Genomic DNA, 21,641 nt, shown 5'->3' on the forward strand with positions numbered 1-21,641 from the left:
GTTAATATACAAAAGCAATACAAAAGTAATATAGGCCTAGACCAAATTAGTCGAGAAAAAGGTAAATCTCCTGTGCCAGTCTCCCTGTGGTGCCCCCCCTTCCCCACCTCCCAGTGGTCTGTTCGATTATGCCTCAATCAATGTCAAATTTGGCAGACACCGACCTCAGGGCCTCGAAAAGGCACCAAGAGTCGGGGGCGGAAAAAAGGGAAAAGAATAGACAGCGGGATGATACTCGCGCGTCGCTTGCAGGTAAGACAATGTTTTAAATAAAAATGTTAGTTTTGTAGCGCGGGCGCCCTTGCGTCGTGAATGCATGTCCAGGGGGCGTCGCTAGTAGTGCAAATGATCCGGGGCTTTTTTAGCCCTGCATGTTGAATCTTTTATTTTAACGGGGGTTCGGGGGTTTCTCGAATTTTGAAACTTGGGCTGTTTAAGATGCAGTTAGTTTGTTTGAGAAGAAAAGGAAGACCGCTTAGATACGTTTTTTCGTTGTTGTTCTATGCGGATAATTTTCAAGAGGTTCATAGGCCAAGGCCCAAGGGCGACATCTGTTGGTGAAACTGCAATTAGAAAAAAAAACCCCACAATCTCAGTGTTTGTATATTTTCATATTCAGAGTTGTCAAATTATTAGGGCTGGGAAAAGATTAATCGCATCCAAAATAAAAGTTTGTGTCTACATGATATATGTGTGTGTACTGTGTATAATTATTTTGTATATATAAATACACACACATATGCATGTCTATATTTAAGAAATATTTGCATGTATATAATTATATATAATCTATATTATATATAAATTTAAATATTTTATATATAAATAACAAATATTTCTTTAATACATACATACAAATGTGTATTTATATATATACAAAATAATTATACACAGTACAGACATTTCATTCATGTTCCAAATCTGTGTTTTTAGTAATTGTGGTGGTTTTTGGTATTTATAATTTTAACCTTTATATTATTGATTTATTTTCATATTTGGTGCCATTGTTAATGTAAAATAATTTATTTGCAGCAGTTATTTTGGAAGTAAAGAGAATCTAACTAAGAAATTCTGAATGCTTGTTATTCCATGGGTGGGGGGGAGTGGGGGGGAGTGGGGGGGCACCACCAAGCATTTGTGCTTAGGGCACCCAAATGGCTAGCGCCGGCCCTGGGATGTTAGTCAGTTAGGGTTCTTGCTCTTCTTTTGGGCCACAAAATGTGTCCATTTTCTAGAGCAAGTTTGATTTAGTTTACCCCGAAATGTTAAATAATACATTAATTAACAAGCATGTACTAACGTGTAGTTAAGATGGTATATTCATGCAGGAATTCATATGACTCATGCCGTAAGGTTAGTTCCTCATTAGTACATTTCTTAACTCATCATTAGTTCATAAAGTAATTATTAATTCAGGTATTAGTACATGATTATTCATGTACTATTATTGTAAAGTGTTACCCAACAAACTGACTTAAGAACTACAGAAAATATAGACTATAGATTGTCTTATCAGTCCCCTGATAACGCCTGGTAATAACACCAAGATCAGCTTTTGCTGATTTTCATTCTGCTTAACAGTCTCTCAAGATGAAGTCAGAACTTCTGCTGGTGTTGGCTTTGTCTCTCTGTGTGAGCAGTAAACCCCTGTCCGAAAGGAAGACGTATAATAAGTTGTTGCTGATCTCTTTTGATGGTTTCAGGTGGGATTACGACCAAGATGCGGACACACCAAATCTGGACAAGCTTGTTAAAGAGGGAGTGAAGGCAAAGTACATTAATCCCCCAGCGATCACCATGACATCTCCATCACACTTTACAACTATTACTGGTAAGGCTCAACACTCTGGTTATATCTAATTAATGTTTGTGTAGAATACACCCTTTACAGAAGGGATACCACAAAAAGAGCAGAACAGAAGCTCTGACATTCAAAGGCCCAATTCATCCAAACACTGAATTGGTATAGCTTTTGTAATGCATACTTAAATCAGCGGTTGTTTAAACCCGTTGCATAGGATTTGATTGGTCAGAGAAATTAGTTTCATTTTGAGTCACTAAATAGCCACTGATTAACAACTCAAACTTGAGATTAATAAATAAATAAATATATATATTTATACATATACATACTGTATATATATATATATATATATATGTGTGTGTGTGTGTGTGTGTGTGTGTGTGTGTGTGTGTGTGAATAAGTTTTAAATTAAAAACATAAATGTTAATACTGTACATTATTAATTATTAATAAATTAATGATTAATATTAATAATTATATATAGAATATTAATTTTATAGCCTATTAATGAAATTGAAAATTGTTTAATATAATTTTGCAGAAATAAGTGCAAATATTCATGCTTCTGATTCACACAGATGTGTTGTGTGTGCCAACATAGCTTACTGTGTTAGTGTTCATATCCTTGTCCAGTCTGCATTATCATGATGTTCAAAGTCTTAAACTGTGTATTGAGAGCTGCTGAGCACACTTAATTGGCCAATAACCTCAACCTCATTAAATGGCACTGTGCAAAGTTAGCATGAACTCCAACTTTAAGGTTGTTTACATAAGCAGTGTTCCAAGTTCATAAACCTTGTTCAATGGCCGATTTACAGTTCTTGAGTATTGAGTTAAAAAAAAAAGAAAAAAAAAGAAATGTGGGTCTACATGCACACTGTGCTCACAATTAATCTTAGTTCATTTGAATCCACTATTTGACCACAGAGACCGATTGGTTGATATGACTGAATACAATTTTCAACATTATGTATAGTGACAATTAATACTGACTATATATCTGTAAAGCACGGTATAACAATATGATTGTATCTTAATCTTTCATTTAGGAAGATGGATAGAGGATCATGGTGTGGTCCATAACCTGATGTTCAATGTTACAACTGGGTTGAGACTTACCCATAAGGCAACGCTTAAAAAATCAGAATGGTGGGATAATGGTGCTTTGCCCCTGTGGATAACAGCCCAGAATCAGGTGAACTTGCTCCTCTGACAAGCTTTTTGTGAGCAGATTGTAAGGACGAAATACAAAAGAAAATATATATATAAATTATTATATATATATACAAGTCAAAGGTTTAGAATTATTAAGATATTTTAATTGATTTTGAAATATGTCTCTTAAGCTCACCAGGGCTGCATTTATTAAATCAAAAAGCTAGTCCCAGACTAAAGTGCATGTTTGAGATATTTTAAATGAAAGCAACTTGCACAGACATATCTTAAAATATAGCAGTGCCATTGTTTTTTCTCAAGATGCACACCAGTAATGTTTTTTTCTAAGGCACATTTATAAAAAGCCACTTAAATGCCCCAATTGAACTAAGGTCTAATCCTGGCTTAGTCTAAGCCCTGTTTGTGAAACTGGGCCTTTCAAAACCATTATTTAAAAAGAAAAAAAATTATTCTAAACTTTTGACCAGTAGTTTAAATATGTCCTGTAAAATCATCCATCATTGTAAATTAATTGACACATACCATACTGGTCTTCCCCAGTAACTTCTCCTATATATTTCAAAGGGTCTGAAAACAGCATCTTTTTTCTATCCTGGTGGAGGAGCAAAATACAGTGGGCAAGCTGTGGATCGTTCCCTGGTGGAAGATCATGGTCAACCTGATGACAATGAGACAAATTGGCGGCAGAACATAGACACTGTTATGGGATGGTTCACCAAAGAGGACTTTGACTTTGTTACTCTGTACTATGGAGAACCAGACAATGTGGGTCATACTGAAGGCCCCGAAACTCCAGCGAGAAGAAAGATCATTGAACAGATCGACCGCACTATTGGCTACCTCAGGGAGGCAATTCACAAGAACGGTTTGACTGATCATCTTAACATCATCCTGACCTCAGATCATGGCATGACCACTATTAAAAAGGCCACTGAGGTTAATGAGATAAAACTTACCAATTACATGAGTTTATTCAATCTATCCCGCTTTGACCTGCTCGACTATGGTGGGTTTGGGATGATCACACCTAAGGAGGGCAAAGAACAGGAAGTTTATAATGCCCTGAAGAATGTGCATCCCAATCTGACGGTCTTTATGAAAGAAGAGATTCCAGAACACTTTCACATAAGCAAACATGAGAGAATTCAACCTATAGTCCTTCTGGCAGACCTGGGGTTCAATATCAACTCTGTAAGTGGCTTTGGAAATAAATGTAAAAAATCATTTTACCCAATGGACCCTTTTCACATTTCCGGGGTTCTCAGAAGCAGAATTCGTCAAGTTGTGTAAACTTCTATAGCGGTGAATGGGAGATGACAGCAAATATAATTTTTGTATTTCCATTTGCTCCAGTTTCAAAAGAAAAAATCCACGAAGTTTCCACGACTGAGGGAAAAATATAGAGAGACTGAATGCATTGGCCATGAGAGAGAAAGATGAAAAATTTGCCATCACTTCCTCAGCCGTTGTATTTGAAACTGGAAACACTGGAAATAAAAGCTAGATTTAATTGGCGTAGTAGTATATACACTTTAATTCAACTTAACTCAAATGAAAACTTCAGAACACGGGTAGCAGAACAACTAGGTAGCAGAAATACCAAAGGCAAACAAAGGAAACTGAATGAAAACCAGGTGAACATAATCAAACAATCAATGGGAACTATGGAAACAAACTAGTGGCGGGAAAACAGGAACAAAGGAAACTTACACAAAACACAAGAATACAGAGCATAACCCTGACAGCAGCAGCGTTAATTCGTTTTTTTTTTTTTTGTCGTTTACTGACAAGGTAATAACACAATATCCTATAGCGTTAAATATTATTTTTTTTAAATGAAAATTTGAAAAACTTTACTATTTGCGATGTTGATAACTGTGGAAATGTGTCATCACAGTCTGTGAAAAGGGTCTATTTACTTAGTACAATCTGACAATATATTTAGCCAAACATGGTAATTATGCCGTACAAGCTCCACATTATTTAGCTAGTTTTTATCATTTATCAGTAACATATCAATAAAAATAAGATTTTATTTATTTGTTTTTTACAAAGAAATGTCTTAATGCTCACCAAAGCAGCATTTATTTGTTATAAAAACACTCTAGTATGCTGATTTGGCGCTCAAGAAAAATCTATTATTATCAATGTTGAAAAGAGTTGTGCTGCTGAATATTTTTGTTGTTCTTTGATAAATAGAAAGTTCAAAAGAACAGCATTTATTTAAAATAGAAATCTTGTGTAATATTACAAATGTCTACTTTCACTTTTGATCAATTTAATTCATCCTTGCTGAAAAAAATTAAGATGAATTTCTTTCCAAAAAACAAATAAATAAAATCTGCCGTCCAAACAGTAGTGTAAATAGTAAATACTACTTGAAGCACCTTTAAGCTACATGTTTTGAGGTAGGGTCAATTTATGTAAACAGCCTACCTGAAGTAATCATACTGATTTCTATTCTAACAATCTGTTTTCTGTTTGTGCAGAGGATCCTTTTGCATATCAACAAAGGAGATCATGGATTCAGTAATGAGGAAATGGATATGAAAATGATCTTTCGAGCCTTTGGACCAGACTTTAGGAATAATTTCTTGGCTGAGCCTTTTGACAGTGTCAGCATCTATCCGTTGATGTGTAAGCTTTTGGGTGTAGTTCCAGAAGCAAACAATGGAAGTCTCAGTGACACCAAAGGCATGCTAGTGGATAACTTTGACGTTGGTAAGCATTTGATTTGACTCTCAGAAGAGTTTTCTGTCAGTCTAACAAATTATTTGAACCATTTTGTTTTTACTACCCGTGTGGATTTTAGAAATATTTAGTAACCAATTAATGCCATTCTTATTTGCAGGTGGTAGCAGTGGAAAAATCCAGGTGTCTTTTACTCTTCTGATACTAATGATAGTTATTTTAACCTTCATTTGAAGAGATTGACCAAACTACTTGTTTATAGCAACCAGCAAACGCTGAATGCATTTAAACAGTGTAATCACCTAAATGACTATTAAAGAGTATTGTCTTCTTCTTTCAATACCGAATGTGATGATGATAATTGAACTTTTTCCTTTTATATTTATTATATCAAGACAAATAATACAAGTTTACCGAAAGTTTGTTTTTATTGTGCACACATTTATGAAAAATAGCAAATATTAAGCGTGGTCACATTAGTCAGCAAAGTGTGAAAAATGTGATCAATATGTCAAATATGTATTTTTTTGTGATTTGCATTTACATGTGAGTTTTATTTTAAAAAATCCCTTAATCCCAATACTCCACTCCCCTTTAAGTGCATCGAAAACATAAAAATACACATTCTTTTAAGTTTAGAGTCCTGGAAAAAACACACAACAGGATCAATATTGTACACAATATAATACAAAGAGATTCTTTATGCATTATATACATTTCATGCACAAGAAATATTTAATTGAAAATATAGAAGGTAGAAGGAAGGGGATTTTAGTCTGTGTTCTTGATTACATATGTATATTACATAAACACATAAAAAAATACAATCTCACTGAATGCATACAAAACTTGTTCGGGTACTATCTAGAAAAGTTTAACGCTCATATTCATTCGATTTCATATCAAGCTCATTCATCGTGAATGATGCAAAATTGCCAGACATCTGGATTTTTTAAAAATATATACCAAAGGAAAGTTCTTATAAAATTTTGGTAAAAATAAAAAGACAAAAGGCATATCATCCACTGTTATCATTTCAAAAATCCCAACTGCCCCATTTTTGGTACCAACTGGTACTACAGAAGACTACTAAAGGAGTCATCTAGTTCCTCAATGCCAGTCCTCATCCAGCTCATCATCTGGCTCTGCTGAGCTGTCCTCAGCTCCACTACTCTCTTCTTTCTTTCCTTCTTGTGCCTCCTTCCTCTTTGCTGCCTCTAGCATCTCCTGCTTTGCCTTAGCCACTCGCTCTTCCTCTTCTCTTTGGCGCAGTGCTGCTGCCTTCTTCTCCTGCTCGGAGTGACTCTTCATGTGAGCACTCCTGCTCTTCACTTTATAGAACACCCTATACATACACACACACACACAAGGACGTCAAAATAAGTACAAGGACTGCTTAAAATAAGAAACTACTTTATATTTGTGTGTATATATATATATACACACACACCTAAAACCATTGGCTAGCTGTGTGAATGTTATGAATATATAGGGATTTATAAAAGCATAAGCAGACAATGAGAAAAAAAGAGTGTAAAAAGCAATTTGCCCTTAAAGGGATAGTTCACCCAAAAATATAAATACTGTCATCATTTACTCATGTCGTTCCAAACCCGTAAGACTTCCATTCATCTTCGAAACACAAATGAAGATATTTTAATGTAATCTGAGAGATTTCTGTCCCTCCATTGACAGCCTATGCAACTACCATTTTAAAGCTTCAAAAAGGTTATGAAGAGATCGTAAAAATAATCCATATGAGAAATTTTCTGAAGAGACAAGATCGCTTTATATGATGAACCGATTGAATTTAGGCTTTAATTCACATATAAACCAACTCGGACATCTGTTATGATAAGCGGAAACTCAAGCATGTTCACTTGATGTGCAAGAACCAATGAGGTTTATTCTCCTGTGTTACGCAGCATGTTTGAGCTTCCGCAAAAACCAATGAGGTTTGTTCTGTACGAGTTTGCAAGTACAGTTGAGCTTCTGTTTATCTTCGCTGATAAAAGCATAAATTCAATCTGTTCATCATATAAAGCGATCTTGTATCTTCAGAAAATTTGGACTAAACCTCTCAATTCATATGGATTAGTTTTACAATCTCTTTGTTAACTTTTTGAAGCGTGAAAAAGTGGTTGTTGCGTAGCTGTCAGTGGAGGGACAGAAATCTCTCAGATTTAATTTAAATATCTTCATGTGTGTTTCAAAGATTAACGAAAATCGTATGGTTTGGAACGACATGAGGGTGAGTAACAATCTAAATCTTCAATGATACTTTTAAACATAAGTTAAATCATTTCCCTCTGCTTTAGAGAATAAAATTGCTGAGTTATTATGTGGCCTCAGACCAATGACATATTATTATTAATACAATTATTATCATCATAATATCTCTGGTTAAGAGTACTCTACTAACCTTGCAGGACACATATATAAAATTAGTTAATAAATGATATTGAAATATTTATATATTAAATAATTTGGAAAATATCCATCTAGATGTAATATTATTGGAATATTACCATTACATTTAATATTGCAAAATTATATTTTAATATTTAATATGTTGATACATTTATTATGATAATAACATTAATATTGAAAGTAATATATTCAGTGTCTGAATATCAAATACCCAGATAAACTGGTCTGAAGACCAGAGATAAAGAGTTCAGTGGGCAGAATTCTCACTCTTATTCTACTTAGATAAGATGTACAGTACAAGAGTAAGATTAGCAGTTTATTTTACAGTCCTGTTCCCCATGTACATACTATGCATTTATTATATTAATTGGAATATCTGGGTTATAACTAGGTACTAAGTACACTTAAGTGCACATACTGTAAAATAAAGTGCAACCAGAGTAAGAGTAAAAATACAATACAGTGTAAACCCTCATATAGGTGCAACTAGTTTAAGAAAGCTCCGGAAAAAAACTGTTCTCAACTGTCCTTTGAGGTAAATGCAACTAAGACAAACTTGCTTAATTCAGTTTGGGGTCATATAATGCCATTTTTGTACAAGCTAATATGATTCTTAAGGGTCTAAATTAAAAGTTTGTAATATACTTTAATTAAAAATTCTCATTAGTATTGTAAGAAAACACTTATTTTACCTGGTCAAAAACAGCTCTGTTTTCAGCACGCCGTTTCAGTGCATATGCCTTTAAATGATCATGAGCTTTGCTCACCCCGCCCCTCTGTTCTGTGCATACACCGTTTGTAACACAATAACACAATAGCCATAACGCGTTGTTCAGTATAAGGGCCCTTACATAGTCAACGCATCGGTACGCATACGCGTGCGCAAGGCTACACATCGCTACGCTTCGGCCGCCATTATGCGTCGATGCGTAGCCAAATGTGTCGTCCTAGTTTTTGATACGCGACGCGCCGATGCACGCAATACTATGCGTTGTCGGTGGGGGCGACATTGCAAGTAATGTACATAAAAAGGTATATTATTATGTTTACAGAAGAAGAAGATTTGAATACAATGGCGGGCGAAGAGGAAAAGTTATGCGAGCTTGTTCGTATACATCCTTTGTTGCCGCCGATGTAAAATCAGCAATATGCACTCCTCTTCAGTTGCCATTTTGATCTGAATTTTACGTGACCCGACTCTAAACTCTACTACCCCCTGCTGCGCAATCGGTGTATTGCATTTCACGCATCGCCGGTGACGCTTGTGTACTATGAAAAGGAGCGCGTAGCTCGCGTTGCTTGCTCGCGTTGCTTGCTCGCGTTGCTTGCTCGCGTTGACTATGTAACGGCCCTAAACGTGGAATTATGAATTATATTGAGAACGTCATACATAGAAAACATGCCGTAATGTACCCTGAGTGTAAACCTTAGACGCATTCATTGTGAAGCGCGCAGCTAGCGATTTGCAAAGATTAATATATTAATATAAAGTTTAATAAAACGTTTCACTCACTTCCGTTCTTCTGGAGGTTCAGCAGGAACACGAATATCTGGTACCGATCCTTTTTAGCAAAGCTTCTTAGCAAATCCAGCTTTATACTGACCCTCGTTTATAAAGCAGTCTGGTGTGTGAAATGATTCGCGCAAACATGAGAGCATTGACGTTGCTCGTGGGGAATATTCCCTTCGAAACCCAAACTCAGCCACTGCGTCTTCAGCGGTTCGGATTTAGGAACATTAAAATGACTGTGTTCGTTATTACACCCAAGAACAGAACACCACAATCGCTTAGACGCCATTCTGCTCATAGACAGCTCCAGCATATCAACAATGACCGCGCCGGTCCGGTCCGCGCCGCGCAGACTATGATTGACAGCTACCTCATGTGCGAGGGCGGGTCTGTGTTGAAACGCTCCCGTCAATCAACAATCGTGGGAGGGGCGTCCGTTTTATTGACGTCACAAAAACGAACGGCTCGATTTGAGGCAGGGGAAAACATATAAGGAGATTAAAACAAAACCACTGGATGGATTTTTATCATTATATGATGTTTGTGTACAGGCACTGCCAACACACATTTCAGTACAATCAACTTGTAAAAGTGCATGTACCATTATATGACCCCTTTAATTTTCAGAGTCAAAATTCATAGACCAGCATATACAAACTGACTAACCTACTGCACTTCTTGCAAGGGAAAATGCCCTCTGGCTCTCCCTGACTTTTGTTGACAGTTGAAGCCCTGTTTTTCTTCCCGGTATTGTCGGAGCGAGGCTTCGGAGGTGCAGGCGAAGGAGTTTTGAAGGAGGGTTGAGTTGCTGGCATCAGGCCAGAAGACTCTTTTGCAGAGCCATTCTTTTGGTCCTCATGAGCCACGTCTGCCCTCTTCTGGATGAGCCAGTAAATACAACCGTGCAAATAGAATGAGCTACTCATTTGGCTATAACAAGACATTTAATATTCCAACCCAGAGAAACATGACAAAGTCTTTATGGTGTATTTACTATATTTATATACAAAGAGGAGTATGCTTTCACTCCAAATACTCACATTCTCATTGTCCTGAAGTGTCTTGGTCACATCTTGAAGACGCTCATCCACATGATCTTGTGTTCCCTCCTGGTGTTTACTATCATTTTCTTCCTCTTTCACATTCATCTATGTTGGAGATGAATGAACAGACTGATGATATGAAAATGAAAAGTCTCACAGAGGCAAATATTACCAGCATGCATGCATCAAATTGTACAGATTTATTGTAGCACAGATTTTATAAGTGTACAAATTTTGTTTATATTTAAATTATGAATGATTTTTTAGTCTGGTCTCACACTTTTGGATCCCACTGTACATGTGCTAAAAAGTCAAAGACAATGACAATGTCTAACAGCAGTAACAGCCTTTACCACAGGGAGGCTTTCCTCTGGGTCTGAAGGTCCATATGTAAAAGTCCCATTACGACCAACCTTTGCTTGTTTCTTATAAGTGTAGTAGAACTCCACACACTGTGCCACTGTTTTAGTCCTCACCTGCCAAAACAGACAGATTAACAAAAACACAATGTCACCTTAAAAAGGTATTTTTTTAAAAACATATTTATTTACTTAATATGGATCAATATATGACCAATATATTAGAACCAAAAGAAGACTGCATACTAGTTTTTGCACTAAGAAGAAATCTTTCCTGTAAGCAGAAATTCCCTTGTTGAAGAATCGTTTTTCATCCACAGTCCAGCAATCTGATCCTGTCAATATTTAAGGAACATTACTCTCTTGTTATCCACCATAAAACATTACAGATAATCTGCTGGATTGCAATTGCAATAATTTAAATATCCATTTACAGTGACAGCATGTTAGGGCTGTCAAAAATAACACATTCATTTCTGCGATTGATATTTTCTGTTTAACGCGTTTAACAGTTAATGTAGCATCCCTACCTGGCATCTTTGGCTAGCGTCACAGTATGTGGTGTAGAGCAAAAATGTGTAAATATTGCAATACTGACTTGTATCACAAGGACTGATCCTCACTTAAAAATAGTGATGCCAAATGTTTTAACTTTTTTTAAATGAATGTGGAAAATAAACTTAGGGGGAAAAAAACCTGACAGCTCTTCTTCAAGCAGAGATAGCTGGTATTGTCAGAGACATAAACATTATATTACTATATACACTATATACAACACACTATATTAAAGGCACAGCTAAATGTGTGACATTTATTATAATGGGTTTATATGAAGATTAGGCCTGTCATGATTATTAAATAACCATCTGGTGGCTGTTATTTGATGTAACCACAGATATTTCAGACAACCACTCTTTTAGAAGTCACAATGTAAAGACATAGACCAAAAGACAGTTTCTTCAAAAACAGCAATGCCTCCACCTTGTTGCTGAGAAATATAATGCAGCTTAAAGAGACTAATTAATCGTCATAATCAAAATTGTTTCTTAGACAAACAAAGACAGCCCTAGTGAAGTTTGTTTTAAGTTCATTTAAATTAAAGGTTGTTGCAATATTATACTGTAATGTTGAAAGGGTATTAATTATTTCATCCCGAGAAATTGATTAAAAAAAATCGAATTAATAGAGACACCATTAGCAATATTTGGTATCACTGATGCCTTTATTAATAGTACTTAGTAAAAAGATGTCATTAAACAAAGATTTAAAATGTCTTTAAATATCTTTAGTTTTTTCTGCATTAATTTCGAGATTCAGTGTGAAAATATGCATTGCAATATAAAATATATATAAAAAGATTTTAACGTTAGGTGCGATTAATTTCAGAAAAATGTGTGATTAATTAGTTTTTTTTTGCCCACAACTATGTTTCTGTAAATGAGTTTCTACCTGCATAGTGGTAGTTTGCCAGATGGTGGTTCCTGGAGAAGATGGGATTCTTCATCATCATCATTTCCAGAGCTTGCTACAGAGTCAAAACAACATTTATTGTTTCTCCAGAAAACATATTTATGCATCAAATACAGTGGCTCCAATAAGTATTTGGACACTTTTAGACACACAACCGTTCAAATGTTTGGGGCCAGCAAAATCAATTTTTTTAATAGAATTAATAATTTTCTTCAGCAAACACGCATTAAATTTCACATTTTCTGCTTAACTATTAAACAGCACAACTCATTTCAAATAAGAATGAAGAGAAACAACTGTGCATTGAGGACTGTGCTCACCATGACATCGCCTTTGCACTCGTGCAGGCAGTGCATTGCTAGCTCTGGGTTGGTTCCTCCTCCACACATGACACTGGAGCAGACCAGGTTCATAAGGTCATCAACTGGAAAATAATAAGGATTGGAATGGAAATATGTGTGTATGTCTGTGTTATATGTATTTGGAGAACATTCGCTATATCAATGCTGTCTAAAGACAAGTTACATCTTGTATCCTGGGAGGCCGTAGAATCAGCCTCTGAATTAGGGAGCCAGACCAAAGTTGCTTTATGCTGGTCCTTTAGGGCCAAAGTCTGATCCCATAGTTCTGGAATCTCTGCCTGATACTGAGAGCCGATGTTTATGCGCCTAAACATGCAAGAGAGGGAAAATAGATTAGATGAATGGACAGTGATTGTGATGAATAGCTTTTTTTAATAAGTGCTCACGGTTCTAGGCTGACAGGCGTTGCTTCTCCAAACAGTGGGAGTGCAGGAGGACTGATATCAGAACTGCCTGAAAAGCAGAAAATAAAGTCAGCAAGAGAGAGATTAATCATGTCAATATGATGAACTACACAGTTCATCTACACTTGGAATTAATAAGTAAGAATAAACATGAATAAACAAATAGTGAAAAAGGGTTGACATTTTACATTAAGGCTGTGTAAGTTAACATTAGTTAGCACAATAGTTAACGTGAACTAACAACTAGTACAATAACACTACTTTTTTTTTTTTTTACAAAAACGTTTGTTAACATTATTAGTTCATGATACCCAATGCATTAACTAATGGACAAAACAATTACAGCTTTTATCCATCTAGGTTAAGTTTTATTTTTACATATACTAATAGATTTTTAACATTTCGTTAATTAACATTAGTTAATGAATTATAAACTAACAATGTAAATTAACATTAATTAAGAAGATTAATAAATGCAGTAAGAATGTCCAGTTTATTGATACTTATTAATAGATGAATTAGAAGTTATTATTAATTAGGTATTATTAAGTATGAATAAACAATCAAATACTGACGGTAAAAATGAGACACTTTACAATAAGGTTACATACGTTAACATTAGTTAGCACAATTACCATGTTAATAATAAAAGTATTTTTCATTATTAGTTCATTTATTATTATTTATACCATTAAAAGTTGTACGTTAACATTAATTAATGACAACTATCAATGAACAATAGTGTGTTTATACTGTAAATTAACATTAACGTAAATGAAAAAATGCTGTAAGAAACTATTGTTCATTTGTAGTTTACTATAACTACAGCATTAGTAAATGTTAATGCTTAGAACACTGTTGTACATTTTTCCTAATAAAAATACAAAAATGCAAGGTGGAACGTACTTGTGCGCAGCAAGCTTCGTGTGTTGCTTCGGGGTGTGGATGGGGGTGGCAGGATCTGGCTGCCTGCTGACATAGAAGAGAGGAACAGAACAGAGTACAGCCCAGAGCCTTCACGCACAGGTGAAAGAATGGGCGGAGGGGTGTACGGCGGGATGATGCTGGCATGGTCTGGCAGGCGCACTGGGGAACGCAGATTGCTCTGGTAGGGGGTGATGCTGGAGTAGACAGAAGGGGCGATGAAAGTGCATGGCTGAGGTATGACCAGAGGCTCAGGTCGTGGGCGGCGCCTGGATTTGTCCTCTTGCCCGGTACCCTGATAGAAACATAAATGGTAGAAACAGATGAAAATCCTGTCATCATATACTCACCCTCAAGTTGTTTCAGACATGTATGTTTTTCTTTCTTCTGCTGAACACAGAAGAAGATCATTTTAAGAATGTGGGTAACCAAACAGGTGACAGTAGCCATTGACTTACATGGTATTTTTTTTCCCCCCATACTGTGAAAGTCAATGACAACAGTCAACTGTTTGACCCTTCAGAATATCTTATTCTGTGTTCGGCAGAAGAAAGAAAAACATTTTAAAAGCTCAAGTACACTTTTAGTGTGCAAAAGCATGTAAATTATTTGAGAACCATTTGAGTTCGTTGCCACTGTCACCTTTGGCTTGCTTAGTCGGGGACACTTAATATTCAGCAATATTATTGATTTGATTGCACTGACACTATTGGATGAGAAATGAACTGGGCTGGTTGACGGCATCACTGTTTTCTGCAGAGCTGCTTTATGGCTGAATTGAACTCATTTTATAATGTATTAACCTTACACAGTTACTGAACCAAACTGAACCACACTGAACTGACTTAAGCTGAATAGTGACACTATTGTCTTTTTTAGTGATTCTTTCCAGCATAATTGAATTCTGTTTGCATCATTGATCATTATTTTCCTGTTTATCACTGTAAAGATACTTTGAAATAATCTGTGCTGTATAAAGCACTATTTAAATAAAGCTGACTTGACTTGACAATAACCTGTACCTGGAAGAAGCTCTCGGATGCGGAGTTCTTTAATGAGTGCCGGCGTGCTACAATAACAGAGGGTTTGCGATCAGGCTGGTTCTGTTGATGTGAAACCTCTGAGGGATTCCGAACATTATCCGTCTGTGCCCAGCTGCCCTGCACTTCCATTTTGGTTTGACATCTTCGAACTGGGACCGAGACTGGGATGACTAGAGGGGCCATACCAGCTGGTCTACCAGGGGTAATGTCCTCACACTATTAAGAGAAGATTAAAAAGACAGAAGTAAATATAAATGGAGAAAAAAAAAATCAAGGGATAAAGAGGCACAAATAAAGTTAATTATGTGTAAGCAACCTGCAGCGTTTAAGTGAGTCACACAACTAGATGGTTTTATGCGATCTTAAAAACACAGTTACAGTCCATGTTTTTAATACATGTCTATTTCCTGTTACATAGAAGTATCTGAAGACAGTCCATTATATTTAAAGAATAAATTTATACCATAAGCTTCTTGTTTTGTGAAGTTTGGATTGGATAAATGTTAGCAAATAGTGCTTGGTGAATCGGCCACTCCCAAATTCAACAAAGGATTTTGAGAGAGAGTGGAATGTGAAGGTGTGCAGACATGCAGCTGCTCACCAGACTGCTTCACAATGCTCACTAACTCCATAAACTTTACTGCACATTATACTGTGTGTATATGACTGGTGAAGCTCGGTAGCAAACACTACTATGAGCCAAATTTGTACTGTAATATTTACTTTATAGCTTGATTAGTAATAAAGCGTAATAAAGCGAGTCAGCAGTGGAAAATTTTAAGGTTTTGAATAAGCCAATTCATAAGCTTGTTTAAACAACAAAAGCAACTTAGTAGACCATCAGCAAAACATCCCATAATAATTTTAAATATTTAAGGCATACAATACTGTTCAAAAGCTTGTGGTCAGTAAGATATTATTTACAGAAAAAACAAACAGATTTAATAATTCAGCAATGATCAATTAAATCGGTCAAACGTGACAGAAAATAATTTATTACATTACAAAAGATTTCTATTTCAAATAAATGCTGTTCTTTTGAACTTTCTACTTAAAGATTCTTGAAAAAAAAAAACGCATCACGGTTTTCAAAAACATATTTAGCATAGAATGATTCCTCAAGGATCATGTGGCACTGAAGACTGGAGAAATGATGCTGAAAATTCAGCTTTGCCTTTACAGGAATAAATTACATTTAAAAATATATTATCATAGAAAATAATTATTTGAAATTGTAATCAAATTTCACAAATAAATTATTATATTTTCAACAATAAATGCAGCCTGTTGAGAATAATAAACTTATTTTAAAAATATTAAAAATCTTACCAACACCAAACTTTTGAATGGTTTAATTGGCCAATAGATTTCCTAAGAAAGTTTAAACATTGTGGCGTTATTAAAAATGACTGTTTATTTGAGCAACCTGCAACTGCAACAGTGGCACAACCAATGGAATGGATTTTGGGGGGGGGGGGGGGTTGGGGGGGGGGGGGGGGTCAAGACTATCAGTTTGTTGGACCAATGGCAGTAAGGGCGTGTACTCAAGAAACCTTTTTGAAAACAATTAATATATTTGCAATTTCGTTTGGCGACGCTAGTGGCACTCACAAAATGTATTTAAGGACATATCTAGCCCAGTATGTTCCATTTAATATTAGAACATATTTCTACTATTCCACTGTTGTAAAATTAGGCTTAAAATGGATTTCCAAATGAACTGGGCTCACCTTGGCTGGCAGAAATTCCATCTCTGAGGCCTTTTGAGCAAGAGTCTCAAGGTTGATCTCCTTAGAGGCCCTCCGCCGTCTCTGAGTGCTTTGAATGACCCCCACTGTGGGTCCTTGGACTCCACCAACTCCTCCATTCTGAGAAGAAACCTTGTCCTTGGAGGGCTGGTCGCCTTGAGGAGAGATGCCATCTTTAGAGAGTCGCCGAGAGCGGCGAGGGAGGACCTGTCGTTTGGTTTGGGTTTCTTGGAGGTCTGGAGTGGGCTCTGCGGGGCCAGATTCCTGGTAATTTGATTCCTGAGGAACAAGATGTTGTGGTTGAGGGACAGTGAGCTGGGTCTGACTCAATTCGATTTTCACCTGAGCGCTGGGAAGATCCTGTGACTCAATCTCTTGTTTGGCTCGCTGCTTTTCTATAGAATCTAGGTGTTGAAAACCTTGTCCATGCTGCTGCAGTTGCAGTTGCTGCTGCTGCATCTGTTCCTGCCTTTTCTTCTGCTGGTGGTACTGCTGTTGCATCTGATGCAGCCGTTGCTGCTGCTGGATTTGATTCTGTTGCTGCTGCTGCTGCTGCAACTGACGCATTTGCTGCAACTGTTGCATCTGGTGTTGACGATGCAGCTGTTGCTGTTGCAACTGCAAGAGTTGCTGTTGTGATTTCGGCTTCTCGTTGTAATTCATATTTAAAGATGCATTATTGCCTTGGAAGACTTGTTGGAAACCAGTTGCCTGCGGCTGCTTGGTAGGTCCAAACGCCAACTGGAAGGGTTGCAGAGTGGAATCAGTCATATCGTGATTCATGCCCTGAGGCTGATATTGGAGGTCTGCAGGTATGTGACCTTGTTGGAGAGCCTGGAATTGAGCATGATGCATGACTGCCATCGTGTGATGGTCCCAATCCGCCCCAGGAACGTGAGATGTGTCTGTGTAGGACTGCGAGGAACCTGGCGAAAGCTTTTCCAACTTCATAGCCTCCATCTCATGACTTTTGTGAAAGGCCCTTGGGTCATCTATAGCACTAAGAGAAGGGCCAAAGTTCTGTGACCACTTCATGTTCGGGAGGCCCTGAAACCAAGTCGAGGTCTGCACTGGGTCCTGATGCACCCACTTCACTGGTCCCGACTGCTGAAAATGCCCTCGGACCGGATATCCTTTATCAGATTTGAAAGCGCCCTGGACTTCAGGACTAGAATCCACCAAACCCTCTGGACTGCTGTGAGTTTGCTCCAAGGAAGGAGCTCCCACGTTGTAGAAGAGATCTCCTGAATGCTGCATTGTTTCACCAATGGCTTCAACATTCTGCTTACTAATACTGTTTATGGTTCCTCTCTGGTGTGGAGAAAGACTCATGGCAGTTGTGTAAAACTAGAAGACAAGCAAAAACCCAGGGCATTCAGCTCTTCAGTTTTAAATAACCCTGATTAGGTTTGAACAAGGCCGAAGTTAAATAATAATAATGTTTTACAGAGCAGAGTGCATGCAGGATTATGTGGGGTCTAGGAGCCTCACCTCCCCACTTGCTTCTAAACGGCAGTATAAAGGTGGTGTAAATATTTAAAACCTCAGTCATTCCTCAGTCAAGGGAAACGTTCTAAAAAGGAGAGAAAGACAAAAAGTTAGGTTTTGAAATCAGTCACAATAGGAGTATAATGTCGTATGCATTCTACACAAAATAAAAGGACAAAAAAAGTCAAATAGGTCAATGCCATGACACTCATTTAATTTTGTCCAGATTCATTACATTATTAAAAAATATATACATTAAAATGCTATTCATACAAACAATAACTTGCACACACCTCTTCTATGATCTAAGTGAGTGTGAGCAAACGCAACACTTTTTTGGGAGAGAACACAAAGTTTCTCAGGGATACGCAAACCTTTTGCAAACAAATGCAAAATCATTGAAATGTTTCCTCCCATCTCATATTTTTTCCATTATCTTAGGGACTCACTAATAATAAGCATGTATTTAGTTTTTAAATTAAAATTCATTTTAATATTTTTTAAGGGGACATTTTTTTAAAATGTCAGGGTGAAACGAATCCTTATATCATAATGGGAAAAAAAAAGATCTTATTATAAAATACAAAAAAGTTTACCCAAATGTCAGTGTTGGCCCCCGAATAAACATATCAAATCTCTACAGAAACAATAAATAGAATGATTTGTCAAGCAAACTTCAGATCACCAATTACCTAACCAACCATAACATACTCACGATTGACAGGACACCAAATTTGCAAATATTTCCGTATGCATACCATTAATTAATGGCTATTTGGCAAGACTTGTGCGTAGAGAAGGAACATAGTGGTCAAAAACCAGGAAACCTGAAAAAACACAAATGCAGAAGGCAACAGCAGACAGGCACGGGAGGGGCATTAAAATTGCAATGCAAGACAACAAGAATTACAGGAAGTGAAGAGGGAAAGGGAGAGAGAGAGATATGGAGAGTATACAGGAGAGAGAGAACAAGCAGAACTACTTTTCAAACCATTGACGACCTCTCCCAACCCAGAAACCACGATGAAAACATTTGTTATAACAAAATATAAGTATTAGTAATGCTGCACAGCAAAGCAAACTGTCCTACATACTTCCCTGTAAGACTGCAAAGTTTCAGTATTTGTGCATTTTGCTCCTTGGTGTTTCTTGACTTATTCAACGAAATGTCGTGTATGAAAGCAGATAAGAACTGTAGCGTACTTACACTGTTGCAACATTGACGTCCTCCTTCCTTCCTTACTTTTCAAGTTCGGATGACAGCGCCTTACAAAAACAGTTCAAGCCCTGGGCAAAGTCAACAGCGTGCGTGCATGGCCATAAACACATACTACAATGCAGTCTGTCGTAAACGCCTAGACGTAAGTGCGCACATCTGATGATACGCTAAAATACCGTGTCATAATGCATCGAGAGGCCTTTCTAACTAGTAGGCTGCCAAACCTAACAACTTTTTGTATCCGAACACGTTTGAACACCTCGGTAGTCACCAAACCTGTTTTCCTGTTTACATTCTGCCGTATAAGCGCAATTTTACCAATAGCCTACTGTTAGCAGGATGCGTAGAGTTCGGGGTCGGATCCTCTTACAATAATCAATCCATCAAAATTATTTATCAACAAAACAGTTCGCACCCACGCAACCAATCAGCGTGTTTCGGATTAAAGGCGAGGCGACACAAGGCGCAAAAGCGCACACTGTGATTGGACGGAAGGAACTTCTCGCACAGAATGGAATGTCATATTTTATTACTGAGATCAACATTTATATTTATATCTCTTTAACTTTTACTGACATCGAGATATACAACAGGTTGTGTTGAAAGTGTCGGCATTTATGTTAAAAAGAAAAGAAAAGGAAAAGAAAAAATCTCAGTGCTGTATATAATTTTAAACAGCCTGTAATTGTAACTTTGTCATATGCTCCTTACCACAAAAATGTAAGGATGTAACAAACCCAAAGCAACAAGAAGGCAAGTTCTAAATACTAGTTCTAATTTTTTTATTTATTTTAGTTCTGTTTATAACTAGTAAATTATAATTCAATACTAGTAGTCACTATTGGAATAAGTACTAATAAATAAGAACCATCTAATAATAAACAGGTAGGCTACAGTTTCTAATTGAACAGTAACTCAATTTTTTTTAGCAAAAAGTACTAGAGCATAAAAAGTACAAATAGCACAAAAATAGCATGTTGCCATATTTTGTTACTCAATCAACAGATCAGTGTTTTTGAAAATTCTTTAAATGAATGAATCATTTTGGTTCACTTTTCTTTCACTGAAGTCTCCAGTGAAGCGTGACTGTGTACTGAGGTGGTGAGCTAGATACATAGACTGTAAAAAAAATAGGCTAGATATAATTTGTTGGACCTCCTGGACGAATACAACTTTCGTCACTGTCTAGACTGACTCCGAGCGAATGAGAGTAACACAAATCTGCTGACAGCCTGAACAAGACAAAAAATGACAACTTTTTTACGAATCGGAGTGGAAGATTAAACGACTCTTACTCTTACAACAAACACTTGTCGCCATCTACTGGCGTGAATCTGAAATAATATTTTTGATCAACGGTTTCAAAGGAATCGAGTCCCCAAATTCCCATCATTTGAGAAACAAAGAAACTTTTTTTATAAGAATTCATCAAATAATATCGTATCTTGAGTTAAATAAAGTTTTCTAGTTCAAAAGCCACTCATCTAATACTTTTGAGTAAAATATTAATTTGTTAATTATTATTTAAAATTATTATTATTTTGCCAACAGGTCAGGGAACAGTACGTCGTGTTGTCTCACACACTGTAGTTTGTCATCATTATTATTCACAAATTATTGTTGCTCCTTATATTTGATTCATATGTCATATTAAAACAGAAGATGTGCACTCTTTTTTTACTGTAAAACACACCTTTTTAGATGTAATTTAATTATTCTTTTTTTATGGGGGGGAGGGGGGGCTGAGGACATTCAATAAACATAAAATAAAAATAAATTAATAAAACTACAAAAATTGCAATACACATTTTATAGCTTTCTTATTTTAACATAATAATTATCTTTAGGTATGAACCTCTGACTTTAAAAACATAGACTTATATTTATGAATACTGAATTTAGCTAATTTAGCTATAATAGCAGGACTGGAGAGAATATCACTTTGAAACGAACGTAACGATTATCATTCG

The 21,641-nt window shown here is 36.5% G+C and overlaps 2 protein-coding genes across 5 annotated transcripts; one reads left to right on the forward strand and one right to left on the reverse strand.

Annotated features, from left to right (window-relative positions):
- The first annotated feature begins 1,554 nt into the window (after positions 1-1,554).
- On the forward strand, positions 1,555-6,011 carry zgc:153896 (uncharacterized protein LOC569930 homolog). Its single transcript, XM_056259910.1, has 5 exons — positions 1,555-1,831; positions 2,854-2,999; positions 3,545-4,171; positions 5,470-5,701; positions 5,832-6,011. Exons 1-5 carry the CDS (start codon positions 1,591-1,593, stop codon positions 5,903-5,905), a joined length of 1,320 nt encoding a protein of 439 aa, XP_056115885.1. The 5' UTR covers positions 1,555-1,590; the 3' UTR covers positions 5,906-6,011.
- Positions 6,012-6,204: 193 nt separating this feature from the next.
- Positions 6,205-19,672, reverse strand: mideasa (mitotic deacetylase associated SANT domain protein a). 4 transcript variants are annotated; one of them, XM_056259907.1, is made up of 14 exons: positions 19,660-19,672; positions 18,456-18,537; positions 16,947-18,311; positions 15,196-15,432; positions 14,156-14,468; positions 13,232-13,298; positions 13,009-13,151; positions 12,804-12,907; positions 12,463-12,538; positions 11,260-11,348; positions 11,008-11,130; positions 10,652-10,759; positions 10,278-10,489; positions 6,205-7,016 (listed from the first exon to the last, which is right to left on the reverse strand). In XM_056259907.1, the coding sequence occupies exons 3-14, from the start codon at positions 18,294-18,296 to the stop codon at positions 6,782-6,784; spliced, it is 3,057 nt and encodes a 1,018-aa protein (XP_056115882.1). In that variant the 5' UTR covers positions 18,297-18,311; positions 18,456-18,537; positions 19,660-19,672; the 3' UTR covers positions 6,205-6,781. The 4 variants fall into 4 exon arrangements, with proteins under 4 accessions (XP_056115882.1, XP_056115883.1, XP_056115881.1 ...); XM_056259908.1 differs by lacking the exon at positions 19,660-19,672 and adding an exon at positions 19,168-19,518 and having other exon boundaries at positions 10,278-10,486; XM_056259906.1 differs by lacking the exon at positions 19,660-19,672 and adding an exon at positions 19,168-19,516.
- Positions 19,673-21,641: the final 1,969 nt, after the last annotated feature.

Source organism: Rhinichthys klamathensis, unplaced genomic scaffold, assembly GCF_029890125.1.
Source record: "Rhinichthys klamathensis goyatoka isolate OS25496 unplaced genomic scaffold, OSU_Roscu_1.1 h1tg000170l_1, whole genome shotgun sequence".
Taxonomy (NCBI): domain Eukaryota; kingdom Metazoa; phylum Chordata; class Actinopteri; order Cypriniformes; family Leuciscidae; genus Rhinichthys; species Rhinichthys klamathensis.